Source organism: Neospora caninum, chromosome IX, assembly GCF_000208865.1.
Source record: "Neospora caninum Liverpool complete genome, chromosome IX".
Lineage (NCBI taxonomy): Eukaryota > Apicomplexa > Conoidasida > Eucoccidiorida > Sarcocystidae > Neospora > Neospora caninum.
Genome location: NC_018390.1, coordinates 3,802,820 through 3,830,052, shown reverse-complemented (window position 1 = coordinate 3,830,052; position 27,233 = coordinate 3,802,820). Strand labels below are relative to the sequence as shown.

The following is a 27,233-nucleotide window of genomic DNA, read 5'->3' as shown; positions in this document are numbered from 1 at the left end:
AAACGTGCTTGAAAATGGATTCTCAACCATGACTTCAGTCCACGAAGCAGAGGGCACAATAAAAAACATTGAGATCTTGATACAATGCCATCCATGCAGAGGTTATCCTCGAAGTGTTGGCGCATTCACACAGCATGCAGAGCTATTGTTGGAATGTGGCATAGAGGCTCCAGTCCAAAACTGTAAAGAACTAAAAATGTGTTGATATTAAGGAAAGCCTCCACCCGAGAACTTGTCCTCGTCAAGTCCCTTCATGCAGAACAAATTCAGCTGACTTCGCTGTAGATATACAAGAATATGCATATAGGAACATATTTGCATCTCTAGTCAGAGGAATATATATGTAAATGACGGTATCCTGTTGGCCTTCATCGGAACGGGTGCCACACCTGATGAGGGCGGCGATCTCGGAGCGCTGTATTCTGATGGAGTTCTGCAACCGATTCTGGTTCATTCGCGCTGAGGCAAACAGATAGAAACGAGAAAATAGGCCAAGGTGCTTCGCGACAAAACGCTCGAGCAAGTTTCATGGGAAGGGTGGTCGGGATGTGGCTTTGCTGTGAATTTCATTCGGTCAGGCTAGCTCAAGAGTGGAACATCCCAAAAAACAGGACCAACATGAAAACATATTACGACACGAACGACACAGATATATTCATTGGAGGATTGGGATTGCAGAAAACTGCACTATATTCATACTTCCAGTATTTTATATATTCATGTGGCCGCGCCGGTTCATATATGACGTCAGACTCCCGAATGCCTTTTCAGAGGCGTATAGTAGATCAGAGCAATACAGAGAACTGTCTGCATCTATCGGTATAACTCTGTCGAGTCTAGGAACCACACGAAAAATCCACGACGTCATTGCCGCCAACCTAGCATCATTCTCAGGACTGTTCGATGATCCAGAATAGTCTCCGGTACACCCGATCCAAGACGTGTCGCTGTAGAGGTTAGCTCACTCAACGTGTCCAGTGACGTCTTCAGAAAAGAACAACGACCAACTGGAGTTTCACATGAGCCACCTCCGAACAATGGGTCAACCAATGGAGAGAAACGGCTCTGTGGCTGTTGCTGTCTGCTGTTCCCCTCCGAAAAAAAAGGCAAAGTCCATTGCATGTGCGAGACGAGAGCCACATGAAGAACAAACGCACGTTCACACGCTAGTGAACCGTACCTCTGCTCATTGCCATTTTCAGGCTGGATTTGCACGCTACAGGGTCAAATTTCTTGAAAGGCCAGCCGACGCTCTTCCCCTCTCTCCCATGAGGAAGGAAGGAAATGAAAAAACGGTTCTTCATAGGTGAGGATTAAAACAGCGAACAGAAGTGACAGTCTTTCCTCTATGGTCATAAATTTTCGGTCACGTGTCGATGCACAAACCCCCTCTGTGTCATACATAAGTTGGTACCGGATAAGCACATAGGTTCATGTCAAACAAATTTTCCTTTCAGAGTTACTTCAGCAAGCGGCTCAAGTTGACCCGCAGGAACATTCTAGGTAGCAACGGTCGCATGCGCTGGACCTAGTGTTCGGAAGCGATTTTAGTTTCCCCTTTATTATCGACCTACTGACATAAAGATACAACCTCCCGCACGCATGAGCTGACGGGCTCTCAAAAACGGCAGTCGTCATCATGCATCGAAGGACTATTTTGGGGGGACGAATGGGCGGGAGACCACTTGGAGGGATGATATGTACAATTTCACAATTTTGGCTGTGTTGGTCGTTCTTGCCGGTTGATCTAGAGACGTGGACTACCATGCACCGGTGTCGCCAAGACAGACATCTCTCCTGTGGGAGCAGAAGATCAAGTCAGATCCTCTACAATATGTGGTCAGATTGCGCTACCACTATAGCCCTGGTAGCAGTTTCTGTGGTGTTGCATAGACGTCGCGGTAGCCACCGGTCGGCTACTGCGTTTTAAGCTGTGAGAATGTACACTCAACATTCACGAAAGCTTCCACACTTTCTAGCCACCACCAACTGCTACTCTCAGCCACAGATGCCTCTTCGTGATGGCCGTTCGAGCTAATCAAGGTTTCCCTTGTTGCCGGCCTCGGTTTCATCGTCTCCGTATGGCATCATTGGAATGAGTAGGCTTTCATAGTGTCTGTCTATCACCATCATTCTTGTTGACGGTCGCTCGAAATATGCGGGGTGTCCCATGCTTTTGTGTACACCTTCTGCGCTTTTTGTTTGTCGTGGAGAACTGGGGGAGGGCGACACGTCCAGGCTTCTACTACTTCGTGCCACTGTGTTCACCGATAGTTGCCTCCTCGGTGGGGTGAGAAAACAGCGTTTTTTTGCGGAAAAACGATAAGCAGACAACGACGAAACGAACTGTTGCTCAGGAGTTTTGCCGTCACCAGTTCTCATCTTCACCTCCCTCTGCTACTTCTACATTGTTCTGTCAATTGCCGGTAGCAATCACGAGGTTCAAGCGCCGAAGACCGTCACTGTGTTCCATATCTGAATCCAGCTATGTTCCAGAAACCTCAGGTCAATGGCGTTTTGCTGAGGTGCTTTTCTGGAGTGTGAATTGTTGCTACAGCGATCGTTAATTCGGTGAAGTCGATGGACCGTCAGCTCCTTTGGCGGTCGACGTTTCTCTCGTTAACTTCCTACATGTCAGTTGCCACGGCTAGCACGCCAGATTCCACTTGGTTTTTCGGAAGACATTTCCCAACAGTTGAACAGATTTAAACCTCGTACTCATTTTCGGCGGGCAAGTTGCGGTAGCGCCAGCAAAAATGGGAAATGACGCGTGGGGATGCGGGGCGCGATTGCCGAAGTGCAGTGTCAAATAACTTGAAATAAGAGGTTAAATTATTGTATTGGATGTATCTCCGGTTACAATCGCTGCTACAGTTTATGCCCTGATCGATACGAAGAGAAACAGTTCGATGCCGCCTTGTCACGCCAGATGGAACTCTGAACGACTCTCTTCCTCCCTTTCTACAGGTGAAGCAGTAGTAGATAGTAAGCAGTAAGCGAATGCAAGCGAATGACTGTCGGTTTTTTGCACACGCCTCTCTCTTGCTTAGAAATTTTTTCAAAAAGGTGGTGTGTGTTGCGTTTATCCCGACACTCTCTGGCAACTCCCAAGCTGTCGACAGAACAGCCGCGAACACAGGCGCCCCCGTGTCATCAAGAAAAAGGTGGGGCGCCCGTTTGCGGAGTTCCAATATTCCAGAGACAGCAAAATGGGAGAGAAAGGGTTGAACAAGGACCTCAAGCAGGTCATGCAAAGACCGTTGGTGAAAGTAAGAGGCAGAATCCTTCCCGAGAAATCCCACGATTCCTGTCTGGTCGCTAGCGGTAGGCCGCTTTTCGTGGGACATGCATCATCAGAATAAAATGCCTATGTCTCCTGCGAACAGCATTCTATGATGAACACGGACATGCAAGCAGAGGTTGTCGACATCATTATCGGCGCTATTGACAAACACACGGACAGCAAGGGTCCCAACTTTGAGGTGAGTATGCACTGCAACTCGGATGGACAGCCAAGTAGAACTACCGCATACAAACGAGACCGGAGTGGCAACCCAGAACAACGTTTTTGCACTTAACGATAGAAGTGCCACTTGTACTATCTACTCGAGAAGACGCCCCTCGCATGTATCTGATTACAACCCCCACACAAGGCTCTAAGTACCGGACCGCGCGTCGGTAGGTACCTGGAAATGAAGACCCCGAAGTGAAGTCACGGAGGCCGCCAACTAATGAGACAAGCATGCGCAGACTTCTGGTTTTTTGCCTCCCGAAATTCAGCTGGCAACGAAACTTATCAAGGACACACTTGACCGCCAATACGGGGCACCGTGGCACTGCGTGGTGGGCGAAGGATTCTCCTTCGACGTTACAGCCCAGGTGAGCTATGAGTACAGGTAAAATTGGCGCTTCTGAAAAACTGAGCAGCGTTCGTCGAAGGAGCAGCTGACAGAAATCGTGCATACGCGGGCATCGTGTCATGTTCGAACTGACCCAGGCGAGCCATCTGCTGCCGTCTGCCATTTGTTGGGGCGGAGAACACATTGCAGACTTTTGTAGAGTAATCCCGCCTTTTGAAAGTCCGTTTGTTGGCTTATGTGCAGGAGGAAGCTCTTCTGCTTGTCTTTTACCAAGGTAATCTGTCGATTTTAACCTTCAAATGCTGAGGAGGCCACTAAGCCACTGTTTTTTGAATGTACGCTCGATAACTAGCCCCTTCCCGCTGGCACAGCAAGAGAAGCTGTCAATTGTGCTCTAGGTCAACTACGCGGGGGACTGCCTCTTACAAGCGATATACACATCTCTTTCGTACTTTGCAAACAAATCTGAATCTTTTAACAGCAGCAGTACGAGTGACAAGAACGCCAGCCTCGCACGTGTACTGCTGGCAAACCGACGACTTTCCCTATAAGTCGCAGCAGGGGGATGATACGCCTCGGAATCATCGCAACGAGGGGCCACCAACATCATGTTTCCTGCATGAGCATCAAAAGTGGACGGACATGCAGTAGTTGTGTCAGCATCGCCACAACGTACAGAGGATGACCGGCCTTGCCTAGTGGGACAACAGCCACACGGTCTCACCCACGCGATGTTGAGTCCCTACAGAATGTAGAGGGATGGTTTTATTTCCAGTTAAACAGCTACAGTACTACGATGTGAACATACACAGATGTTCCCAAGAGATTGACTCAATGAATGACCACCAGTATAAGACCTGGCATTTTTTGCCTTCGGCAGATTTCTGCCACGATTTCAGAGAACCACCTCCCACATGGTACAGCAAAATATTCCGACACTGGTGAGTATGGCCCGCCAGTCAACTTGAATAATCCTCTGGGTCCACGTAACAATCTTCCCACATCACTAGAATGTACTTTCGTGATAAATGCGCGACATGGAGCCATTTACAAGTCTTTAGTCTGTCGGGTCCCCGCTAGCAGATTATGGTACAACCACTATTCGCGGGTTCCTCCAATCGCGTTGATCCTGCTGTCTGGCCCTCGGTGGTAAATTGCGTAGTGTTGATGGTATGTGACGCCTCTTATTTGTGAGTTGTTCTTCAGAGAAAATAACATTTTTCTCTGTGCTGCTCTCAATGGTTGTGCCAACACGAACAGTTGGGTAGGGTTTCCTGCACTTGCAACACAACAGAATAAAGGCCAGATTACCAGGACATGAGACGCACCGCCTCTCCACCATCCGTGTTTCATATGGTGAATCTCACTGCTCTACCTGGGGACGTCCAGCAGGTATCGAGACCGAACGCATTGCCTGTTTTGCTTCACGGTCCCAGCTGGACCCCAGTAATGCAGGCACAGCACCGTATTCCTGTATAAGCAGGTTCCCTTTTAAAACTTCGGTAAACGCCTTGTGGAAGAATACAACCGTATCGAATCCGCTGAGCGCCTTAGCAGGTGACAACACACTTGTGTAACCTTTCGTCGACATTCCCATTAGCTGCGCATCGTGCCTGTCCTATTCTAACCACACCATCGGGTCTCACATCCGCGTCATTCCTCGACAAGGTCATGTCGCTCCCGTCGGGGCCTCGGTACCCCGTTGTGGGACAACCCATGTGGGGCCCCCTTGCGGGCGTCGCGCGTCACCTGTTATGAGCAAGAACGTGGCATACCAAGGATCACAGAGCAGAAAATCTGTCTCCCTAGAATCTCTGGAGCTACAAGGCGCCTCTGTCCTTTGTCTGTCGCCGGACATCTTGCCTCACGTCTTCCAATTCTTGCAAAGGTCATTTGCTCCCTGTAACGGCGGCGACGAGGTTGGGCCGCTCGCCCAAGTGGGGAGAAGCGGGTTTAACCGAGTCAGCCCTGCACATATTTCTCTCTGGTGGCGCAACGGTCACAGGGGAAAACATGAAGAAAAACAGAAGCGATGTGTTGTAGACATCAAAATGTAATTGTGGTGCAGCGCCTTGCCATCCTCATGTATTCTGCGCGTCGGCACTAGAGCGGAAGCAGCAGCCCTGTCTTCACACTCTCCATGAATCTCGTAGTTCATAACAAGAATCGCTCTTAGTTGCCAACGGGGCTGATTAGACGCAGCGATTATCCACAAAGCTAAAATCAACGAAATGGCAGAAGACGTATACGAAGAAGGCTGCGGCATGGCCGCCTGGTTGGAACCCGCGGCTCCCCGACTCCAGGCAGATATACAACTTGTGCTCAAGGATATTGAATCTTCGCGAGAACAAGTCGGACATCCAGCCTGAAAGGCTTTACCGCACGTGTTAGCTGCCGAATCTTGTGTTTTTAAATTGCATGTACCTCTATGCAAGGACTCCTACGCTCTATTCATTGGGTAACTGGGGCCACTAGTGACCCTGCCTATCAACAGAGCCAGTACCTTCTTCCCTGCGTCACCGAGCATTTGACACTGGCAATTTATTCACCTGCTTGTCGAGCACTTACGTATGTACCTGCGGTTGCCTGATGTCCACCCCCCCCCCCCTCCTGACTTTGAAAGGGACATCCGTAGGAGAGCTGCTCTCCCATTTATCTAGCGAGGAAGCGCCTGCACGGTTGAGAAAATCAGTACCAGAGGTGGTGCTATAACGGTTACATAGGTTTCTTTTTTCGCTAGATAGGGACGAGCCGGACCGCTTGACCATTGGCTGCGCTGGCTGCAATGGAACGTGTTCTGTGTCTTCTGATAAAATGTTACTTCTTTATGTGCCAGCTCGAACTCGTCGGAATACCGGCCCAACCCGACAACGAGCGTGCAGACATACAAGAATGTGAACTGCAATATTACGTGGCATGCACTGCAAACACCCAAACAGCCATTCAGCATATTCAGGTATGATGTACCCCGGTATGGCAGACGAATCCACAGTTTTGGATGAAGTGCTGATGACCTATTCCGGTATATGGGCATGAACATCAGAAGTGGCGGCAATATCCGAATCGGCAGCCCATCGTGGATGTGCTTGCTTCCCTCAGTCAAGTCAGATTCTATTTGTATTGGAATGATCACTCTCACGATCTCACATGTAGACCCATCCAGCTGCTCTTCACTGCGGATGCATGGCGCTCACGAAGGATTATGGGGACTGTGATAACTCTCTGACTGCGTTGCGCAGGACCAAGAGTATGAGGAAGCTGGAACCGCTTTGAGACAGGCGGAGACGTCATTGCTGTACTGGAAACAAGACAATGCAGCAACTGGGGCAGTGGCCTTCCTCAGGTGCAAAATAGCAGTCCTGAACGCCCATGCGTACCTTCACAAGCGGTCAGTCTACAACAGCTTGTTGAAATAGGGTCAGCATCCGAGGGTCCAGGTACCCTCGCAGCTCTTCAGGAGACACACGAGGGAGCGGCTGACACATTCGTTCAGTTTCGACGCTACCCTTCAATTTCGCTGGAAAACGGTGTCCGGTATGCTAGCCGTCTAGGCCTTAAGGTTGCGATGCCGGGCAAGCGGTGTGGACAAGTATGGTAGCCCGAGTCCTTCGCTTCGAACGCATGTTTGCATCGGTCCGCGGTACGCCAGTATTTCGGACTGAACACCTAGTAGCCAGTGCCTCACAGGATCGCTCGTAGAAATGTTTTGTGCACTTGCTTGGCTGCGTTCGGTGTTGAAGTTGGTGTATTGCCCTGGCGGAAAGCGGACTCTGCCACTTGACTTCACAAAACTGTGCACCACTTCTACATTCAGCAGGCAACATCAGGAGCACGCAACTGTGAGATATCTTTACGAGGCAACAACACTCGAGAACTTGATCCTGACCTCTTGCGCCAGAAGGCCTTTTCCAGGAGAACCGGATGACAGGGACGAGTTGCGGGCATTAGCCGAAGTGCTCCGGTCAGCCCCTCATTCCATTCAAGACTGGTGTCCTCAGGAAAAACAGTAAAGCTTCTTTAATCACTTCTATCTGTCATAGCTCATTCGGCTGGGCAGCAAGCTTTTGGAAAGGATAGCTGCGCATTTTTTGGTTCTTTCGGAGTCAGACAAGATATACCTCTAGTGAAGTACCCACATGAATCTACGAAAGACTTCTTTCAACTATACTTCGCGTAGCGTTGTGACTCTTGTTTTAAGGAAGAAAACGATCCATCTTAAAACGAGTCTTGATTGATTTCGCCGAAGGCACGGAGAATACCTTCTTTCCCTGTTAGCGTTCTTTCCGGCTGACTGGTTTTACGGGACCACTAGTTGGCACATGCATGTGCACTCATCGGGCATGTGGTGTATTTGGTATGAGACAGGGAAACGGAAGGCGAGGACGACGGGACGCTAACACCGGAGAGATTGCAGGAGCCGTCTGCAGTGCCGTTTGATGCCGTTGCATCGATTCTAGGCGCCACCGAAGAACGCTCAGGTGTGATTGAGCACCTGTGCGCAGTGTCGGGCAGGAATCGCCTCGAGGCACTTGTCGCGCTCGTTAAGAAAACACGAAGCGTCAGTGGACTCTCAGTCACCTTATTTGCACACAGTGCTTGCAGTCCATCTCCAGGAAAATGGAAACTACGCATCGTCTCTCTTGACATGTGTTAATGGTTAAAGCTGCTGTAACGTGAAGGCACCACAGCATCATAAGCACATGGGCTACACAGCATCGTGTATGATGGATAACTTTACCTCTAGCGACATGCGGAACATAACCGATGGATTGTTTTGCGATCCGGTGTCAACTTATACAACATATTATTAGCCCGGTAATGAACGACGAAGCTCACAACTGCCCCTCCAGGGAGAAGATTACTGGTGATGTCTGAACTGTGAATGATTGTCAAATCCTCTTAGTTATAGGTTCCCGTCGAAATTCAAAATTGCACCTGCATTATTAGCGTCGTGAGTGGGCTTCGTTGCAACTCAGTTCTGCCCAATGTGTCATATTTTCGCCTACTGCAATACAGTTCCGCTCTGATTTCACAGCAAGAGCAAATTCTGATGTCTTGTCCAGAAAAGTCGTTGCTAGAAGAAGGTATCGCAGACGTGATCAAAACGGAACTAACCGAGCCAGACACCGCGGTGAAAGATTCCTGGACAGGTGTCTGCACGCTTCTCGCTCAAACAAGGCTCAATCTCGCGTCTACTTTTTGCTCCTTAAGCAGGTGAGTTACGTGTTTTAAGAGACAGTGGACGCACAACCTGAGCTGACGTAGGGACTGCCGGCCTCAGCGGGCGTAATGGCGTCACGGCGCCAGGGTGTGATTTAAGAGAAGGTTCCGTTATCTGCTGCACAGAAAGAGGCACGTGCTCAAAATCTTGGCTGCAAGAGGCAAACCGCACTCATTGCTGGTGAAGAGGTCCGGGCTCTTGTTAAAATGTATACAATAACGACGCAGGTGATACTGTGGTTGCTTCATCCGAGTATGACTTCCATTCCACCGCACTGTCTGTGCTCACTACGCAAGTCCGCAGCCTCAGGTAGGCATCAAGAACCACTTTCACAATAGATAATGATTACCTGGAAGGTTAGCAAAAATGTTAACGGGTAGGCCGACGAACAGGAATCATTGCACGGTCGATTGGAAACTACGTTCCACACAGGCGCCATGGGCACTGGTCGAGGCATTCAAAATGTCCGCTCAGCCGTTCAAGCACGTGGTGAGCATTTCCGGTTGCCTTGGATGTCATCCAAATACAGGCCCCAGGAAGCGCTGCATCATGCTGTAGCAGCATTGTCGTTTGTGAAAGCGAGCGTACGGCCCCAGCGTTGGATTCTTTATGAGGCAGCTGAGAAGATGAAAAGGCGCTGTGAGGAGAAAGAAATGATTTGGCATGATGTAACACGCATTGCTTCCAGGTGGTCCTCGTTTCTTAAGTCAAGAAAGGCACTGGCGGCCTACCGAAGCGTGCACGACTGATTTCTGCTCCACAGGCCTCGATTGCCCTCAATCGAGGGACCGGGTCTCTGTAATGAGACATGAGCATGTGACACAGTTATATGTACTACGAAAGCCTATGGGAGTCTGATACACCGTTCATGAGGCAAGTACATAGTATGCAGACGTAGATGTGCATCTATAGGAATGCACATTCGCACGGGTCACTCGTGTTTATGGAGTGGCCTACACTGCCGCGCGTAGCGCTCCGTCTACGCATGTTTCATCGCAGAAACCTCCCGCGCTTCCAGTGCACCTCCCGAACTGAAATAGATGGTTTGTAGTTTGGGGCACAGTCGTCTTGTTGATCCACAAAAGGAGGCTGAGTTGTTTTTGTCTGCGCAGGTGAGGCCGCCGACCTTCCAGAAGCAGCATTTTACATACGGTGCACACTGCGACAGTTCCTTAGTCGGGTCTTCTTCCAGGAGTGGGTGAGAGGCATTCATTTGCGCAACAGGGAAAAAACTTACATGGACAGACACACGATGTTTAGGTGGGTATTAGTGAACCTCTGCTTTCGCTGACAGGTGCTGGGATGCAGGTCATACCTAGAACAGTTTCGGCCGTAGGCAGTGCCAAGTGGTGGCGCTTCCCCAAGCCGCCATTGCGTCTGATGCGAGGGATTGACCCCATCTGTCTGGATGCTTGCGAAAGAGAACCTGTCAAAAAAAGCGCAGAACCGACAGCGCGCGAAAATAAGCGAGATTACGTAGGACCGGCTGAGCTGTTAGGACGCCCAGCTTCCGTCGAAACACAAGGCTCATGGTCCCGTGGGCTCTGCGTGTCTTGTTTTGTTCGGGTTCTACCTTTACTGTGCAAGGCTGCCGCTGTCGTCGCTACTTTCCAGCAAATCGGCTTGGCCCTTCGGCAAATAGAGGTACGCCGTACGGATAGAATTGAGGCACATTTGTTACACGAAGGTAAATAGACGGTCAGTGACCTAACGTAGGGGGAGACGGTGGTGACTTTCACCTGGACGCCGCAATGCCAGGCATCTTGTTACTCTTTGCAGGCAATGTAGTAACATGTTCTCCACTATATCCGTCTAACTGCAGGCGTTTAGCGCAGAACGCAATGAATAAGCGCGTACTTATAAAGAAAAATGTCCATGAGCACATACCGCTCTACGTTTCCTCCCGGGTCTGCCACAAACCAGTGCCAGGTGACGGCGAGACGCGCCGCCGAACAACAGCGGAAGACGAGCGACACTGGCAATGTCGAGCAGTCGCAACTTCGCACGGGTGGAAAAGAGGGACCAAAGATTTCACTTTCGTTGACGATAGCGCAACACGCATATGACCACAAGTCAATTAACGCAAATTGTGTCTCCTGTCAGAACCCGAAGGCCGTCTCCCTGTCAACAACGGCATTCGTTGCCGCCAGCCTTGTTGGCAAGTCCTGTCTTCCTGCCGAGCATGTCCTTCTAGCAAATGTCAAGAAGCATTTGGAGGCGCTTGCCGCCTCAGAGGAGCTTGATCCGCGATCGGGCAAACTCGAAGGAGACCGGCTCCGCAACGAAAGTGGTGATCGCTCAGGAAGGGTCGCTGCTCCGGATATAGGTGACGGAGACAGTTCTTACGAGGCTGACAGAAAGAGAGGCCCCAAGAACAACGGGCCGTCCGTCGACGAATCTTCTGAAGGTAAACGCACCCTCATCATGCACAGATTATGTCAACCAGTTCGTGGTTTTCTTCCTGGAAAGAACAATACGAATTACTATTCATTGTTCCTCTTCCACCCAAGAACATGTTCATAGTTGAGCGCTGCGAGCCCAAATCTTACAGATGTTCTTCATGCAGCTCTACCGTTAGCTTTTCTGTCGGACCCTACGGCAGCCACGGCAGCAGAAGCGCCTTCATCCGTATTTTTGCGCGGCCCAGATCAGGATCTGAAAGCTGATATTCGGGTTCAGCAACGGATGCTGCTTGACGGCAGTAATGACGCAAAACACTTGTTTCTCAAAAGAGGCGGTCATCCTCGGCAACAAGCTTTTTGGAGTGGGTATTTGCGAAGCGCACGACATGATCTACTGGGAAACGATTCAGCGTTCTGCGGTCGTCACATTTCTGTGGGGTAGCAGCTACCGTGTCTCCTTTGCCTCATCCTGCTCAGTAGGCGTGTCCGCTTTTGACCCACGCACATTTCTGGTAGCTTTGCTTCATTTGGAATAGCAGCAGCTAATTCTTCTCTTCACTAGATACACCAGAGATCACAGTGACAATCTTTCCACGTCCAGGGGCGCCACGGTCCTCGCGGGTGTGCGCGACTGTGACAGCTTAGCATTCCTGTTTCCGTGTACCCCTAGATGGTTTGAGCGTCAGTGGAGAAGCGGCAGGCGAAGTAGAGGACCCGAATCCGTTTTCCACAAAACAAGCTTCAAGCAGTTCTGTCAAAGCTCCTCCTTCGCCGAACCCTCCACGGAACATGGAAGACTCCGCCTCTCCCCCCCGCACACGCAAGTCTATTTCGAAAAGGGGAGTGGGGTTCCCTAGCATAGGTATCGCTGCCTTTCATTCATGGATGGTCAATTGCCTCAGGTCCCCATTTCTCTTTTTGTCAGGCCTAGGAAAGCGGGCACAGTCTTCCTAGCGCAACGATTGTTTGGTCGCGCCTGTTCCGTAGCTGAATACTAGCCAGATGGAGGCTACTGGTGCAGCACGTACGCCTGCAAACTTCGCCTTTACAGTAGCCATGTAGTACCACTTTAGCAGAAGGCCAAGAAGTTTCATTAACGAAAGCGTTAAACTCTGTCCGCACACTGAGTCTTCGCAAGGCCAAACACCGTTGCGTCACAGGAGTCACCGCCTCCAGAATTCAGTACTTCTCGTACCTCGCCGCGCTTTTGCTGGTAGGCTTCATGCAGCCTCCGATAGCTAGGCTCCACGAGCGATTCTTTGAAGCTTCAGAATCAGGTGGAACGGCTCCCTGGCACCATACAGCTGAAGTGGTAGAGCTGGTTGGCGGGGGGGGGGGGCGGGCGGGTATTCTCTCGTTGTCTCTGTTTCGTCCCTCAGCTCTGCCACCGGGCATGGGCTGCTGCGGTTGCAGGATGGTCAGTTCGCTCGTCCCCCTCGCACCATCGAGACGCTCGCAAGAAAGAAGCCAGTCCGGGGCCTCGTGAACTTAACCCCGTTTTCGATCGGGGTATCGAGCTTGCTATCTTGCAACTGAAGAGTCGTCATCGGGCTGTCCAGGGAGTAAGCATGTCCGTTCCCAGGGAACCCCAGGTCAATAAATTTCGGCAACTTCTTCTCTATTGGCATACTTGTGGGCATTGATGATCGAGCGATTGTACCCGGGTGTTTCAGTGCGTGCGTGAAACGACACAGCCTGGGGGGCGCTCCGCAAACCGCGAGACTGTCAAGAGGCATCGTGCCTGACGCAGGCACGCCTAACTGGCGGATGTGGCTACTCACCAATCCGCTCTAGTGGACAATCTGCTGAAGCTCTGTACCTGTGAAACGCATGCAGGAAATGGACTGCCTCTCGGTTGATGACGTAAAGGAGCTCCGCCACCACCACAGCGCTTTCGCTCGCCGGCTCTGCGAACAGAAACGGCAGGAACACTTGGCGGCGGCCGGTAAGAGACGGGTCAGGTTATATGGATGCACAGTATTATCTGGCCATCCATTAGCGAAGCTACGGGGAGCGCAGATAATCTATTTCGTGACTCCGTTCATGGGAGTCACAAGAGCGGCTTATGAAAGATCCCATCTCAAGGTTATCACTTCCACTACGCTGGTAATGTACGAACATCTGAGCAATGGATTTCGGCTGTACTCATGTAGAGAGTGGTCTTGGGTAGCAGCGTTCGGGCACCTGGTTTCCTTCTCTGGCCTGCACACTGACGAGCTGGCCGCCTACTCAGTTTTCCTGTCATTGTGATGGCCGCTAAAGTAGTAGGACGTCGGAACACCAAAACAGGCCCCCCCTAGGGATCCCCGTCATAGAAAATCAGTTGTACGTTGAGGTCGCATCTTTGGCCATGAAGCTCTGCCGTGGCTGGGCACTTTGGGGACTGAGAGAATGGGCCGAGCGGGAACAAAGTACCTGGCTTCAGAGTCAAAGAAAAGTTTTAACTGGAACGTATGCTAGCCTACGTAGACACCTACCTACCTACCTACCTACAAAAGGGTTTCATCTGTCTGTCAACAGGTTGTTCTCTTAGTTATCCCATATTGGCATCGAGGAAGAACTGCTACTCATACAATGCCCATATATCCAGTGCACCATAGTAATGGCATGGCCATGGCATTCGTTTGTCAGGGAATCAGTGGTACACAAAGACGTGCCTGCAGAAATATTTGCCGAGTTGTTCTGGAGCAGACCAGCAGGAACAAGGGTCAACATGCTCCTTGGCCAACCTCCTCCGGTTCACATAGTTTTGTCACTTTGGTGCTGCACTGATCGCACTGCAGGAAAGAGGGCACAAAGTTCGGTTGTGTCGAACGAGAGTGCGGCAGGGTTGCCGAAAAACCATCATTGCCTGGACTTTCCCAACACGAAAGCTGCAGACAGTCTACGGTTCGTAAGGACGGAAACCAAATCGTTTCCCTTTGGTTCGACACGGTACTTCACATTTTGCCTTCCGCACCAGATGTGTAACGTCGCCGTCTTCAGAAGCGTAGGAGACGCGTGGTTCACAGCCCAGAAATCCGCATGTTCCTCGCGTCTACGACTACCGCTGAGGCTCTGGACTCACACGCTGCGCATCTTGCAGTCACGATCAACTCATTCAAACTGGAAAAAAACCCAATCCGCAACACACGCACTGCTAACAACTGGCGCGACGAACCCAACGCCGAGCATGTTCTAGAATGCCATATCCGATGACGGTCGCCCTCCTTTCACATCCACTAAAAGCGTGTCCTGCCGTTTGGGACCGCGTGCCGTCAGGGAGCACTGGTATTTGCAGGAAGACACTTTTGATCCGGCGATGTGTAAATCAGAGAACTGATCGTCAAGCTACGGCAGATTGGGATCGATTTCGAGGCTGCGACCAACTATACGTACGCTCTCAAGTCATCACCCCCCCTGATGTACTACATATGGCCAGCCAGCAACAGCCCAAGAGGAGGATAGTCGACTTCCCTGACCTCGAGAAAGGAACCAAACCAGCGGGTTGCAGTTCCAGAAACACCAGTGTTGTTTATACAACGACTAGCTTTACCTATTTCGTAGATACCATCATCATGATGAAGGGAAGTTGAAGAAAGTACTGTATTGACGGCAAGCAGCCAGCTAGCCGTACTCGATCATACGAAGCCGTGTGCAGCGATATACATGATGTGACTGACGATGAAATGCGCCGTCGCAGGCACTTACACATTCCGCAACTTTGGCGGTGACCAAAGAGTACACTGGCCTCTTTTTCTCTCGCACACGTATACTGGTTTAGTCCAAAGTATCAGCAGCACTGCCTTCTGCCTACAATAACCAGGGGCACGGATTCAGCTCTTCACCAGTTCCTGGACTGCTTTCCGTTTGCGTATCTTCGTGTTGTAATGTCTTCAACTCCGCGGCAACAGAATCGACACTGTGCCTCCAGTCGCTGCATCCGGAAGTCTGCCGGCCCGCGCTATGTCTGGCAGCATCCCTTCATCTTTTGGAGCAAAACGGTGCTTCCTGAAAATGTGTGCAGGGTAGTGGACTTCGCTACACCTGTCAGTCACGCCACAGGCCTCGTTTACGACTCCACTGTCACGTCGTCCTCCGGCGGCTTGGTCGCAGCAGTGCCAGGACCTCCGACGGGGCAGCGTGAGGGAGGCGCTTCTTCGGGCGTCCACGCATCGGATGCCGCGCTTGCCACGTCTGTGTCGCCTACCAGCTCTGGCAATGCTGAAGACTCAACGTTGTATGGAGGGAGTGTCCCCATAGTGGGAGACCCTCGAGGCTTCTATCCACCGATGGATTTTGCTTTGAGCAAAGACGGGAGCTTTACCGACTGGTTGAAAAGCATTGAAGTGTACCACCTGATAGAGCACGTGCTGGACAAGAACTACGACTGTTGGGACTTCAATAACAAGAAAATCGAAGGACTCCTCTTGTTGAAAGTGAGGTGATCTCCAGCATCAAGCATTTTAAAGAACGCATGGGGTGCCGGTCTCTATTGAACCTGGGATGGCTTCAGGTGGCTACAGGTGGTTCCAGTCTTTGGCTAGCTGGGACATCGTAATACGAGATTCAGTTGTAGGCTCGAGTTTGTAACATGGCATGATCTGATGCAGCAATCGGCGTTGGTCTGATGCAGCAATCGGCGTTGGCCTGATGCGTGCGCATGTATGCTTAGGCTCTGTACCATCGTTTCCTTTGGGAAAAACAGGAAATTCGCCGCCGAGAACTGCTACCAAAGGGCACGTTCTGAGACACGTACTCAAAGCGTCAGGATAGACAGTCGTGCACGGTCCACACCACTTCTCGCTCGAGTTCGGTGTAACGATACCAGCGGACGGCATTCTAAAAATCCGCGATACTCGGTTTGAGAGCAACTGCACGATACGAAAACCACTGGCATGTCGGCGACAGAATATATACGTCTACCCACAAGTGAAAAGCCTACTTATGTTACATATATATATATATATATCAGACGCAAATATTTTGTGATTATAATTTCTTTCCGCTGCGCTGCAGAGAAAGGAAAAGAAAGCAGGGTTCCGTCACCCCTGACTCGCAAAGGGAAACCTAGCGGCGGCCGACGAAATAAGAGGGTACGCATTGTGCTTTCAGTAGCTTCAGGACTCGAGGTGCTCGTCTCTATTTGCGTTTCGGAAGCACCGTAGCCACGCAGTCGATGACACCCAAGAACACTCGCAGTGTGGCATTTAGTTACGGCCAAAAAGAGAGGCGATTGACCTTCTACGGCGCTGTCACACCTGCATTTGTGGCATCAGAGTGTAACGCCTGCCTCGTTCCAAAAATCCCTACGTCGTCTCGACGCCTTCAACATTAATGTGTTTCTTCGCAACATTACCTGCAGGCATCGATTGTCGCTGCTGAAGAAAAGGACGAGGTGGAAGAGATCTCGCTCGCTGCCTTTGCAGTCTAACGGGGCAAGAAAATGTCAGCATATAACGTGCTGACCGTCTGTGAGCTCTGCCTCAGGTGAACAAGTTCTCTACCTCGAAACAAACAAATGATGACGAGGACGAGGCTGAGCTCTGCTCGGGTCTGTGCAGTGTTCTGCTTGTCCCATCGGCCCCCTAGTCTTGTTTAGGAAGGCCTGTGATCCGATCGCAAAGGACGATGTGTCGTCCTGGTCGCGGACTTAGTACTCACACAAGTAATGTGTCAGTATTCAGGTGCTTGCGCGGTGCACGTAAACGTTTTTACGCCTTATCCATCGCACATAATGAACAGCTCGCCATTCGCGGTTTAGCTCTGGATCATCGCCCGTACCCACAAGAAGAGCACGAAAGGCGCGGTTCTCGCTAGTCGGGGCTCAGTAGACACTGTTGCTTCAAAGCGGCTGAACAGTCGCGTTACGCACACATGTCCTGCGTTTGTTTGCCATGCCGCCCAGCGTTGAGAGCAGACGGCGAACTCCGCAAAACACATTTGAACCATCAGCATTACCCAGACATGCACACAGCTCAGCCACCCCTGACATTTCGGATGCAAAGTAATCCATTTTCCACATCTCAGAATGCGCTTCCCCTTCGAAGAGAAAAAACGGCCGCTACGCAACTTGTTTCCAACACGTAGAGCTTCTGTTCTGACGCATACGCCTTGACTTCAGTCACCATCCTCCATCAGGTGTCCATTTTCGGCTCCGACACGGGCTTTGTGTGTGACTGGCAACGCCGGGTCCGACAGAGGAATGCCAAGGCACACCACGAACGTATGCATACTTGCATGCGCTGCTTTTGAGGTACTGTTGAGACGTTTCAAATCCTCAGAGAACGCGCAGAGTTACTCTCAATCAGCACGCAGAGCTTCACCCGCAGCCGTTGCCACGGGAAGGACGCTTCCAGAATACATTCTCGTCATCTTGCTGGGACACTGACAAGCCAAGAATGGGCATAAGCTGCTGGCGAGCCTTGTTAGCGTCGCCTACACCGGAAAATTGAGAGCCATTGGACATACCTCGTTCGAATCGTTATGAAGGAAAACAGAACGTCTTGCTTCTGTTTTTCGACAAGGGCATGCATCCTCCTCCACGTCAGGGATCGCTGTCGACAACAGGCGCCGCTGCGCGTTCATTGATAGTTGATAAAACTGGATGAGGCGAGTAGCTACAATGCGGGTCGTCTGGACCCCTCACGGTGCAACGGCAGTACACAGAAATACTCGCTGATGGAGGTGAACTGCCTCCTCGTTTCATTCGCGAATCTGGCTGACCAATCTATGCCACGATGAGTTCTATAGAATAGTGGCAACAAAAGGACCACGCCGTTAATCCACGGAAGTCGGCTGCATCAGAAAGCACCAAAACCCGTTCCATGACAGAACGACTTCTCGCTTTGTATGACGCGAACGCACCGGAGCATCAGTTGTCACAGCACTCCTGTGCTAGTGAACGTACATATGCGTGCATGTTCAGACAAACAACCTTCTGTCCCACAAGAAACCACTGCACAGAGACTGGACGACTACGTCGTCAGCTACCGACATCAAACTAGAGCTGTCTACGACTCTCACGTGTAGCCGGACGAGCGACAGCGAAAAAGAAAAAATCTGAACACATCATCGTTGCTCCCTCCCAGTGCAGTAGTGTCGCATGCTTCCAACAGCACGTATGCGTAGGATTCACTGAATGAACGATTCGTCCCACCTGCAGAGATATCGTCACGTAGTTTCATCTTGAGTGGCACAAATATTCGATTACACGCACTTCCGAATGCTTTGGGGGCTTCCGATACCGCCTACACGCCACCATCGAGCGTGTCGATGTGCGGGCATTTATTGCTCGTGACCCCACAAATCAAATCGTATGAATCACTACAACAATCTGTGAGAATAGTTACTGCTTTGATACAAATGAGGCAGGCGTATGCCTTGGTCGCCGGATGACAAACATTCAGCACGGCTTCTGCTGCGAGCGCTTTCGCCTTACACACAATGAAGACGCGTGGTGGCAGTGAAAGCCCTCCAACAAGCACAGCATGTCACGCTCCGGTTGAGAACAGGGAGCAACGTAGTTGGAATTTTGGACTTGTATTCGGACGTCTTTGACAGTACAGCGAACGCGATGCTCCCTGACGCAATGGCCACGGCGACACGCTTTTGAGGACCCTATTCCCCTCACAGAAACAGCTCGGACCTTGGGCAGAGTTCTCTCACGGCACAGCCAGGGTTCCCCATACTGACAACTACGGGCACCGCCGATTAGTACCGCTCCCTTGCCGAGTCCCACTATAAGAACAATTTGCTGGATGGTGAAGCATGTCACGAATGAAACGAGGAAACGAGGTGGACAGCACAACCAACGCGCCGGACCGAAAACACGAACGCATCCGGTAGGTGTTAGTGAACCGGAGCTGTGACACTATACCGTGATAGCCACAAGTAAGTGGGATAAACAACGGCGACAGTCCAGCAGGGCACACATCACAACAACGTGAAAACGGACTGGGCAGAAGGCCGCAACACTTAAAACACGACGGCAAACCTTGCGAGGATCATGAGCGAGGATCGCAAGGTCCCATTGAGTGCAGATGCAAACGCACAGTATGAGGTTCAGGTGGACACCATAGTTCAAAGAATACAACGATGCCGCAACGCTGCAAGAAATATCAACGGATGCCCTCGGCACGCTGCGGACGTCCTTCACGATTCAGCACACACGGACTCACGTAGCGCCACTCTCTCGCCTGTGCCTGCGCTCACAGAGGCTGCGCACGTCGCGCATTGCCACGCACAGCCGGCGAGCACTGGTTTGGTGCCACTCATCACTGGGAGCTCACGCACGCGCGTCTCTCCGTATCGTTAACACGGGGAGCCTACCGTGACGAACAAACCGCATAAGGGCATTTTTTTCACGCCCTGACCAGCGACACTTGTCCAGTCACCGACGGCCGACAGAAGCAAATGTTGCCTTCCTGAATCCTACGGATTGTTAAATATGAAGCCAGCCATAACGGCCTGTCTGCGTTTTGGTGCAATTCTTTCTCGGTCGCCTGTCAATCGTTTGAACATAAGAAGGTCGTAGAGCCTTGACGACTTGAAGCAGGCAAACCCTCGGTCGCCGATACTGAAGAGCTGCAACCGCGCGGTCACTGCTGGCTACCTGGAACCTTTTGCTGGCCCCAGCTGAAGAGGCATTTTTTAAAGGCAAAACAGCAAACAGGATTCCTGTCTCTTTCCTGCTCCGATGTGGGATGCTCAAATCTGAACCCCATCTGTCGCAGATACCGTTGCCACCTGCTGGATCCTCCGAGCGACGACTCCTATACGCAGCGCCTGGGCGAGAAAGACAGTCTCCGTCACGGGCACCACAGCCGTTCCTTTGCTTGGAGGGTCCACGGCCAAGTTTCGTCACATCGCTGTCAAATCCGTCTAAGTAGGGCGTGACAGCCAGGGCTGGCGGGATTGACGGCATGAGGTGCTGCGCTGCCGGAGTCACCGCCGCAAGCGGAATTGCCCATGTCGGAGTAAATCAGTTTAGTGGACCCGCTCACACATTCGTCACTCGACCTGCCGGGTACCTCACTTCCCCCATCCGATGAGCATTGGTAGTCCCCATCGTTTACGGCCGCCGCAGCAGCTGCGCGGGCGCTTTCAGCTGAGGCTAGGGCGGCTCTCAGACGCGATGCTGGGCCAGGTGGAGGACCAGATGTGCCTGCGAAGGAATACGTGTACACACGTGACAAAGTCGATCGCGACTCAGGTTCAGCTACGGGTCGGAGTGCAGATGTACAAGCACGTTGTGCACTCTGTGACACCCAACTTGCCCATCCACCTTGTTTACGCGTACACAAACAACGCTCCCTTCATCCGGTGCAGGATCGGCATACACACAAAACCACTCCCCTTCCCTTCACGCGTTCGCGCGCGTACACTGCCCGCTGCAGCTGCGGTGTTGGTAGAAGTGACGCAGCTGTCAGCTGTCACAAGCGCCTGAGGTTCCACTTTTTCTGCTGGGTTTGGTGCTCCTCTGGATCTCTGCGCCGTTCGTGCAGGGTCACACAGGCCCCGCAATACACGACAGGGGAAGCCTACGCAACTACTGTAAACAGCAGTGTCAGCGGACCCTCTTGTCGTGAGAGTGTATCGGTTTGCATACACATGACACCGTGTCAGGAGAGTTCGCAATAGACAGACAGCCATCGGTGATGTCTTGGCGCTCCACTGTTGTCTGCCAAAAGCGTAGCCTCCCTGTTAACTGGCTACCGGAAGCCTCTGCTCCCTTGGTGAGAGCGACGCTCGACTCCTCGGACCCTCCATGAGCGCTCCATGGACAACGGCGCGTCGCCGGCGATGCGGGCTTACCTTCGTCGGACAGCTCCAGGCCAGCAATCACTGCGTCTCTTCCAGTCGTCGCCGAGCCGTTCTCGCCGACCAAGGAGAAGGCCGGCAGGTTCCGAGAGATGTCTCCGTTGCCGAACAAGGTGCGCATCACCGCATCCTCCAAAACTCCTGGTGCTTCGCACGAACCTGACCCGCCAACAGATCCCGGACACAAGGTCCCGGTGTTTACAGTACTCAGCGGCGATGCGCCAATGAGCTCTGCTGCCGTGCCGATACTGGCCCTCAGCCCCCCCGGGCGAGATGCAGCGGCAGCAGCGGCAACGGCCACAAGGTCGTCCTCTCCGGTTCCAAGCCCCACGCGACCCTAAAGAAACAGGCATGACAGCAAGGCACGAAGTGGGACAGGTTAGACGGAAAACTACAGCAGCGTGCGACACATACCCCTCACTATGCTTTCGGGAATCCAAGAACCAGGCATCTCAGACTGTGCCTGCGCAGAATCGAAAACAGGCCAAGAAGCACCGAACGGTGTGGGCACATCGTCAGGATGCGGCGAGAAGAGAATTGCAGTCATCGTAGAGGCAGGAATGCTGCGAACCTCAAACGTACCTGTTTGCTAAGCTTGTGTTGCTGTTTCTTCCACTGCTTTAAAGTAAGTTTCGAGTGAACCTCGTGGTGGCAGAATTCGCAGTTGACTCCGTTTCGGCAGCCCTTTCGGTTGTAGTAGAAGGCGCAGGGTTTGCACCGGCCTTGAAGGTGCAGCAGGCACTGTACGTCCACTGGAACAAGGAAGCAAAACACCGCAGCAGAGAGCTGTACACTCTTCAAAGACGGGCTGCAGACTGCGATTGCTCGTCACAGCAAACGCTTCGCGGACGTGAAGAAAACGAGAGCGGTGAAGCATAGCAGTTCCACTGCCTTGGATTCTTCGCCCACGTGGCGCTCCCCTTAGAGGCATGAAAGCCACACCAGAAATGCATGCATTTGCGTCGGTCGTGTCCGGTCCACAGCGCGGCAGCCGCCCCCCTCACGACCCGGAGACCAGAAAACACTACCGGTGCTTCAGGGACGCTGCCCTACTCCACTTTTGTGTCCTGGCACGTCAGTGCAATCCTGTCCGTTCGCGTGTATCAACTTTGCGTTCTCCTTACTCGACTGGAGTTGCAAATACTTCGTGCTCCCTGGGAGAGTCACGGTTCGTCTCTGGGGTCTTGCATACGCAACATTGCCTCCAGACGTTTCCCCAGCCTGCGTAGTCATGGATCCATTGAGTGCTTCCCAAGCGCCTCCACTGCTTCGTGATGTCCCATCGCCGCCACTCGAAGCATTCCTCAATGCGCTGCCCACTGAAGGGCTGGGCAGTCCGTTCTGCAAGGAGACGGGAGATCCGGGCGACGGGGCGACGACTCCAGCCGCACCATCGGAATTGCCTGCCCTCTCGCTAGTTCCCAGCTGGCAAGCCCCTTGTTCGATCAGAAACTCCTCCTCGTTCTGTGCATCTGCAGCCTCAGCTGCCGCAGCTGCGGCCGCCAACGCTGTGCCCACTGACGACATGAGGAAATCTTGCCCACCAAACACGCGCGACGCTCCAAGAGACGCCGACCGAGTGTTGTGGCGCTGGAACATGGGCTCTCTGTGCTCCTCGTCAAAACGTACTCTCCTGTCTCTCAGCTCCAGTGCAGAAAGTCGACTTCGTGTCTTCAACACCAGAGACGCGAGAGCGTCGGACGCAACTACATCTGCGGCCAGCTGCTGAGCAGCAGCAGAGGCGGGGGTTTGAAACAAAGGAGTCTCGGAAGCGCCCGTAGGCAAAGCCGGCGCTCCCGAACTGGCCCCCGAAGCTACAGAGTGCCCTTCCCGGAGGGCGTCTGCGAGCGTCGCCGTGGTCGAGCCCGCGCGGCCAGCGTCGTCGCAAATCAAAGAAAAGAGACTCTGCAAGAGGGAGAAAGAGAGGCCACAGAACACGAAGACCGAATGCTGAGCCGCCAAGGAACTGTCAAGACTAAACGCGCGAAGCTCGTTTTGCGAAACAGTGCGCGCGCCTGCCAAACCGCCGTCTACTGTGGTAGGGCTAAGAAGAGCCTTTGAAGGCCGGACTTCGTGAAACCGCTCGGGATGTCCAGGAGGGTAACAACTCGCTACGAACACGCGAGCCTTTCCAGTGTCGCTCTGAAGAGCATCTTCGCCGGGTCACTATGGATCCTAACTTTGTTGCCGCTCACCGCGAGGTTGTCCAGTGTATACGTGGGTGCAGTCCTCGATCTCGTCGAATTTCTTCGATGAAACTGCTGGGCGTCCGCACAAACTCCAGAGAGAGGTAATCCGGCGCCGCTCTCTTTCCCAGTGCCTCGGAGACAGTCGCCCTCGTTTTGCCCAGGTTGGTGATTAGACATCAAAGGGGAGCCAGTCGAAGAGAAGAAGAACCCGTCCTCTTTCATGGATGACCCCCGCTGGCTTTTAGGAGTCGCATAGGTGCTCTGCGAAGCCTGCCACGAACACAACGCGCTCAGGAAAGGCCGTGAACTGCGAAAGGCAGGTAGTTTCACTCACAAAAGAAGCGAGGCACGTGCGTTTGGTTCTCGCATACGGCACCTTTGGTCGCCTCAGGAACCGACCGGCTCGACAGTGGCAAGGCCATTTCCTAGAACCAGGCTACCTGCCTGGCGCGACACGGGTGAAGCAGCGTCCAGAAAGCTCACCAGGGTGGGTTCGGCTACAGCCCAGCAGACCTGGTCAGTTCTGAAACAAGCAGCCCGCATCTACAGGCCTTTGCACTCACGGTACCTCGCTGAACTGTAACCTCGACACGGCTCACTCTGTAAGCCGGCACCAGCCTGGATAAAACAGACTTGAACGTCCTCTCTGCACGAAGGAGACGCGTAGAGAAGCCTCCTTTCAGAGACACCCATCGTCGCCTACCTCGGTTCCCACGGTGCCTGAAGTTCCCCCGCTGGCCGGGCCACGGAGAGTCGACAACCCAAGAATGCCGATCGTCATCTGTGGAGCAGGCGACTTCGAGGGACTGGGGGAACGCAGAGGGTCGACGTGACTGGCGGTGCCCGGAGGGTGGTGAGGGGAGACGCAGCGAGCGGTCCCGTAAGCAGAGGACCCGCCGGCTGATGGTGAACGGGCAGGGTATGCCGGGACGAGCGGTGCGACGTCGGGAATGAGAGCCAGCACGTCCGAGACACTGAATATGGCGTCACAATCTCGGTAGAGAGTCGCCAACAGCTTCTCGATCCGTTCCAGCTGTGCCTGCAATGTATGCTGCCTGAGAGTCAGCAAGTTTCGCTGAAAGGGCGCACGCAGAAAAGAACGAGGGAACCCGTTGAGAGGCATTGGTGTCCCGAAACGCAACGCGTCGGAGCGAGCTTATTTCCGGAACCGCTTCCACGTTTCGTTTCCTTCACGTAATAAATTTGGATCGTCACGGTTGAGAGATTTTTGGCGGGGCAAGAATGCAGACATAAATAGGTCTATGTCGGTGTAAATACAAACCTTCGTCCGATCGCAACTCCACATGCGTGTGCTGTAATGTCGTACACGTACAGCGCCGCGCAGTGCCGAACGCAAACTCCCTGTGCCAAAGGACCTGCGCGGTGTCTCGTCTCTCACTAGCCGGACACTGCTTAAGAGGGCAGGGCACACGCTGCCGTCCCCAAAAAAGTGTGTCAAGTTCGCTCATCTCCCCCCCTGGGGTGGGTGGTTTCTGCCTGCAGAGATGCTTCGGGTGTCTCCCGCAGCGGACGCGGGGTCGGTGCCGGACGACGAAAGGAGAGGCAACGTGTGCGTTGCGGAACACAACTCACCAGCGCCGCTTTCTGGTCTTCCCTCATTGCCCGCAAATGGACTCTCGCTTCGTTGTCCATTGCACTCTGGAGCTCCGCACGCAGCAACAGATTCCATTCGGCACTGGTGTCAAGCGCATTGGCCGCGCCGTCGGAACCACTAAGCTGGACTTGCGATAGCATCGGGAACAACGCAGTCTTTCCGGTGCCCAGATCACTCGGGAAGCGAGAGGACTCGTCCTCGGATTCCCCGCTCCCCCAAAAAAGCATATTTGCACCAGGCGACGCGCCGGGGAGGCCCCCAGCCCGGTCTGCCACGGCCGGCACTGCCCCAGCGAGGGAGTCGGTAGCGCTGTGTCTCTTGAGACTGCGGAAAGGTGCACCGCGGAGAGAATGCACGGGGGAACTCGCGGGAAACGAGGGGGGAGGAGCAGCGTGGGAGGCGCCGTTGGGGGAAGCCGCGACTCCTGCAGAAGATCCGGGGTGGGGCGGCGGCCTCAGGTCTGCCGACGCGTCCAGTCCGAGCACTGCGAGTGCGTCTTCTGCACAGCGGGAATTTTGAAGGGACGACGCGCTCCGCCCCTCCAAGTGCGAAGCCGGACCCCGCGGGCACGGTACCCACGAGTGGGTGAGACCGGATGACGCCACCGACATGTCGCAAAACGCTTGAAGGAAAGACAAAGAAAGATGCAATACGGAAAACGGCGCCGGCAAACAGGTCCAGCTGCCGCTGTTTGGCCCGCCCTACACCGCGAAGGCGAGGACTGGGGGAACGGAGACGAAGCAAGCGAACGGAGTGCGTGCCTCCGAAACGACGTCCAGTGCGAAGCTGGGAAACGAAGCGGTCAGATGTCTCTCCACATGTGCGAATGCAAACAGATCGAAACCTGGCACCAAACCGCCGCGGCGGCCTGCGCCAGAAAACGAATTGCAGTTCCACACCGGACCCCTACGCGGCGCCCGAAAGAAAGCTTAGCTGAACTCAGCTGAAGAGGCCATCCAAACACACCACAAATCTGGCGAAGCGGCGTGGTAGTTGATCAAACGTACAAATTCAGATAGAAAACGCGGAGGGGTACGCCGGGGGCTGCCACGTGTGCGCGCCGTCTACTAAGTCCAATCCCCAGAAACTATCGACGCATGCAAAACCGGTTCTTAGAAAAAAGGCGCGAGGAGACAACGCGCAAACGGATTTTCCTACAATGCAAACCGGGAACGCGCTACTGTCGGACTGTCGCTCCGACAGAATTCTCAGTCCATGATGGGGTTGGGCGCCTCACACCTTGCGCCTCGGGAACTCACAGAACGTTTCCTGTGCAAACCTGCTGTCCGTCGTATCTTTCAAACTGTGTTTCGGACACGTGTAAACAGTGTGTTTGAAGTGCATGGAAATATGTAGATGTGATGAATACTAGACCGTACATCTGATATGTATGGACGGAGGCTGCAGAACTATCTGTAATTTGCACGTGTGTGTGTGTAGAGGGATCAACACGGCTTCCGCTCTACCTCTTTCCTTATTCACAGACACATTTAAAAATAAAAATATATGCGCAAAGGCCCACGTGGACGCACAGACGAGTCGGTTTCACCATCGGGTAAACCGCAGATCCCCCTCCCGCGATCTGTGGTGTGCGAAGTATATCAAAATCGCAGCATGCACAACGGAGGGAGGAAGCACGACACGAGAAACTGTATAACCATTTCGGACGCCTGAGGCTCTTCCCGAGGTACGACGGCTATGCAAAAAAATTTGGTGCCAGGCGAGCAGAGTGCGGGGCTTCGTCCCCGTTGCCGCCGGTTGCTTGGAAAACGAACGGCAACGGAAGGAGCATGAGATTCAACAGACGATGCTTTCTTCACCGAGAGGCGTAGGAACCGCTCTCACACGGCAAGGGGATGGATAGAAGTGGTGAAGCTCTGAGCATGGAAGACAAATCTGGGGCTCTGTCTCTCGCACAAGGGGCGGCGGCGCAGTCTCCACCGGGGGAAAACGTCGACTCAGGTGATCCATACATGGATTGAAGCCACAGAGGCGAACCGACGCACCGCGAGGAAAAGACGTATTCGGGAGAAACAGGCTTCCCGAACGACAGAAATCCCCAAATGCCGAAACATCGAAGCTACCCACGCCCCCTCATGCCGATTGCGACGGAGGGGACGGAGTCGAAACAGGACCAAAATGCGA

The 27,233-nt window shown here is 53.0% G+C and overlaps 3 protein-coding genes across 3 annotated transcripts; 2 read left to right on the top strand and 1 right to left on the bottom strand.

Moving 5' to 3' along the window:
- Positions 1-3,209: 3,209 nt before the first annotated feature.
- NCLIV_043010 (hypothetical protein) lies at positions 3,210-4,166 on the top strand (the record flags this gene model as incomplete). The annotated part of the gene is made up of 4 exons (XM_003881218.1): positions 3,210-3,269; positions 3,387-3,482; positions 3,781-3,879; positions 4,104-4,166. 4 exons carry the CDS (start codon positions 3,210-3,212, stop codon positions 4,164-4,166), a joined length of 318 nt encoding a protein of 105 aa, XP_003881267.1.
- A 10,874-nt stretch (positions 4,167-15,040) lies between these two features.
- NCLIV_043000 (conserved hypothetical protein) lies at positions 15,041-16,517 on the top strand (the record flags this gene model as incomplete). Its single annotated transcript, XM_003881217.1, has 3 exons — positions 15,041-15,053; positions 15,693-15,901; positions 16,482-16,517. The coding sequence occupies 3 exons, from the start codon at positions 15,041-15,043 to the stop codon at positions 16,515-16,517; spliced, it is 258 nt and encodes an 85-aa protein (XP_003881266.1).
- A 3,545-nt stretch (positions 16,518-20,062) lies between these two features.
- On the bottom strand, positions 20,063-25,699 carry NCLIV_042990 (conserved hypothetical protein; the record flags this gene model as incomplete). Its single annotated transcript, XM_003881216.1, has 7 exons — positions 20,063-20,099; positions 20,484-20,628; positions 21,279-21,621; positions 21,867-22,036; positions 22,409-23,189; positions 24,177-24,548; positions 25,067-25,699. The coding sequence occupies 7 exons, from the start codon at positions 25,697-25,699 to the stop codon at positions 20,063-20,065; spliced, it is 2,481 nt and encodes an 826-aa protein (XP_003881265.1).
- Positions 25,700-27,233: the final 1,534 nt, after the last annotated feature.